This window comes from Arachis duranensis, chromosome 4, assembly GCF_000817695.3.
Source record: "Arachis duranensis cultivar V14167 chromosome 4, aradu.V14167.gnm2.J7QH, whole genome shotgun sequence".
Classification (NCBI taxonomy): Eukaryota; Viridiplantae; Streptophyta; class Magnoliopsida; order Fabales; family Fabaceae; genus Arachis; species Arachis duranensis.
Window position 1 is genome coordinate 97,756,063 of NC_029775.3, and position 2,754 is coordinate 97,758,816.

At 27.6% G+C, this 2,754-nt stretch overlaps 1 protein-coding gene across 1 annotated transcript in view; it reads right to left on the reverse strand.

The window, feature by feature from the left end:
- LOC127746669 (probable WRKY transcription factor 4) overlaps nucleotides 1-2,754 on the reverse strand; it is a 4,319-nt gene extending 1,565 nt beyond the window's left edge. The window contains exons 1-2 of the mRNA XM_052260618.1: nucleotides 2,746-2,754; nucleotides 2,258-2,609 (exon numbers count right to left, since the gene is read on the reverse strand). Coding sequence (XP_052116578.1) covers nucleotides 2,258-2,609; nucleotides 2,746-2,754 — 361 coding nt within the window. The remainder of the gene's footprint in view (nucleotides 1-2,257; nucleotides 2,610-2,745) is intronic.

A 2,754-nucleotide genomic window follows, 5' to 3' on the forward strand; every position in this document is an offset into this window, starting at 1 on the left:
TTTTGTATTTACGTGTCGATATTATAGTATATTATGTATCCGTTTTAATGTCCGTACATTATAATATAACACATTAGTTTTAATTAGATGCCATGATTAAATGTATATAATTTTCAATTTTCAGAAGAAACAGAGATACGGTATATATATATATATATAGTGTTCCAATTATAAAATTTTATATTCAATGAATAATGATCCCTTTCCAAACGAAAATTCCAACTCATGATGTGCATGACAGTTTTAAGATTATTATTAATGATTATACACTCGCCGTCTAAGTCCTGTTTAGGATAAAATTTACTTTTTTCTTATGGTCTAAATTTGCTTAAATTGATCACTTAAAAGCACCTAAACTTCGATAATCCATTTCTGATGATCCTTCAAAAGATTATTTATAGCGTAAACTAGAGACTTCAATTGTTATTAAAAAAGTATAGGTAGATAACGAAAATATTAAATAATATAAATAATAAATATATTGGATGTTCAATTTATTAGATATACGAATGGTTATTTTAATATTAAGATTTAGATAAATAATTTAGAATATAGTGTATTTTATTTCAAGTAGGTCAATTTTAGAATCTGTTATTCATGTTATTCAAAAAAATTATTGGCCTTACCATAACCCATTGTTATTAAAGTAATGCCTAGTTTATTTTGACAATCTTATTAGCAATAAGTACACTATACGGGAAACTAAATAGAGTCGGAAATAATAGTAGTTATATAACAATTACTGTTAGATAAACGCTAGTTACTGATGGACGGTCATTTTGACAGCATGTTTGGGATTAAAATTTATTTAATTATTTTCTAAACATGGATACAAATTAATTGAAATAACTGTTATCAATAATTAAGAAATTAAATTTTCTATAATTTTAGTTACATTTATATTTATTAATAAATACTTTCATGAATTCCATTTTTCGGAAATCCTGCATTAAGTACTAGGTTGACTATTTTAAAACAAGAACAAATACAAATATATGAAAGTTTAAGTTTTTCATGTGAGAAATTTAATGATAAAAATGAGCGAATATATAATTTATTTCATAATACTTATCATTTACAAAATTTAATATTAATTGTTGCTATTAAATATTATCATTCTGGTTACCTTTTAAAACACTATATTTAGCCTAAAGATTTGACCATTTTTAAATATAAATAAACCATAATACGCATATTTATAATAATTAAATAGTAAATTTAAGTAATAAATATTATTTTGATTCTAATGTTTAGGGTCAGAATCGAAACCGTTTTCAACGTAATTTTTTTATTTAGAATCGTTCTTAACGTTTTATTTCATATTAAAATCGTCTTTTTTAATAAAATTTTTAATTTTATTACTAAATTACTCCTATCTTAATAAAAAAATATTAAATAAAAAAAAAGCTTCTTGTTTTGGCCTCTGTTTTTGCATCGGCTTCTGCTTCTTGCTTTGGCTTTGCTTTTTGCTTCGACTTCTGCTTTCTGCTTTTATTTGAGCTTCTGCTTGAGTTTCAGCTTTTGCTTCTTTTGCTTCTTCTGCATCTGGGTCTGCTTTTACTTCTACTTCTAATCTGATTTTGATTTGTTATTTTCTGATTTCATTGTTGTTGTGTGTTGATTTGGTTGTTGAATTTGATGTTATTTTTTCTGGATTTGAATAATATGTTATTGTTGGTGTTCTTGAATCTGATTATTAGTATTTGATGGGAGTAAGGGAGGTGGTGGTGGTAAAGGTGTTGGTGGTAGAGGATATTTTTGTCCATAAAAAGTTAAAAAGACGATTTTAATACGAAATAAAACGTTAAGGACGATTCTAAATAAAAAATTATATTGGGATGGTTTCGTTTCTGACCCTAAACATTAGGGACCAAAATAATACTTACCCCTAAATTTAAACTATTATCATATATATACAATTATATTGAGTATGTAAGCATTTATATCGTATAAAATTTTGTTTGTCTATTATTGCTAATTAAAATTGTTATGCTTATAATACATTACTGCTAGATTTTTTTGTTGTCTAACACTCAATAAAGAAAAAAAACCAAAACAAAAAGAAAAAATATTAAAATTATTGTTTGCCGATTTTAAAATACTAAAAATGGTTAAAATATTAAACAAGATCGTTGATAATATCTAAGAATTATTTATTATAATTTCTTCACTTATAGAGATGTTGGTTGATGACGATGATGATAATATTGAGGTGCTACTGAAGACAAATTAATAATATCCTCAAGCAGTCCAGTACCAATATTCTCAAGCGAGCCAATGTCATTAACACTACTACCACTGTCAATTCTACCATTAACACTAGTAATAGTGTTATTAGCATGATATCTTGCCCTTGCACCTGCACCTGCATCTGAAGCTACACCTTTTTGTATACCTCTGCCTCTACCAAGTATGGAACTAAGGGTGGAGTTGTTGTAGAGACCGAAAGATCTTGACGGAGGAGGGAGGATTGGTGGCAAATCATGAGTGTGAAAACCTTCATAGGTAGTTAGTGCATGGGTGGGGTCATTTAGGCACCTCTCCACTTTCTTTTTCGCGTTGCAACCAATTGTAGTGCAACGATAGTAGCTCCTGCAAAAGAGGCCACACTGGTATCGTAAGAGATAAAATCATTCATATGTCTTTATTTAATATTTTAAACACTACCGCAGATTTTGTTAGGATATGTGGTATTTAGATAATCACCTTTGGAATGGGCTTTTTTTGAGTGATTTTTTGCCATACTTGCGCCAT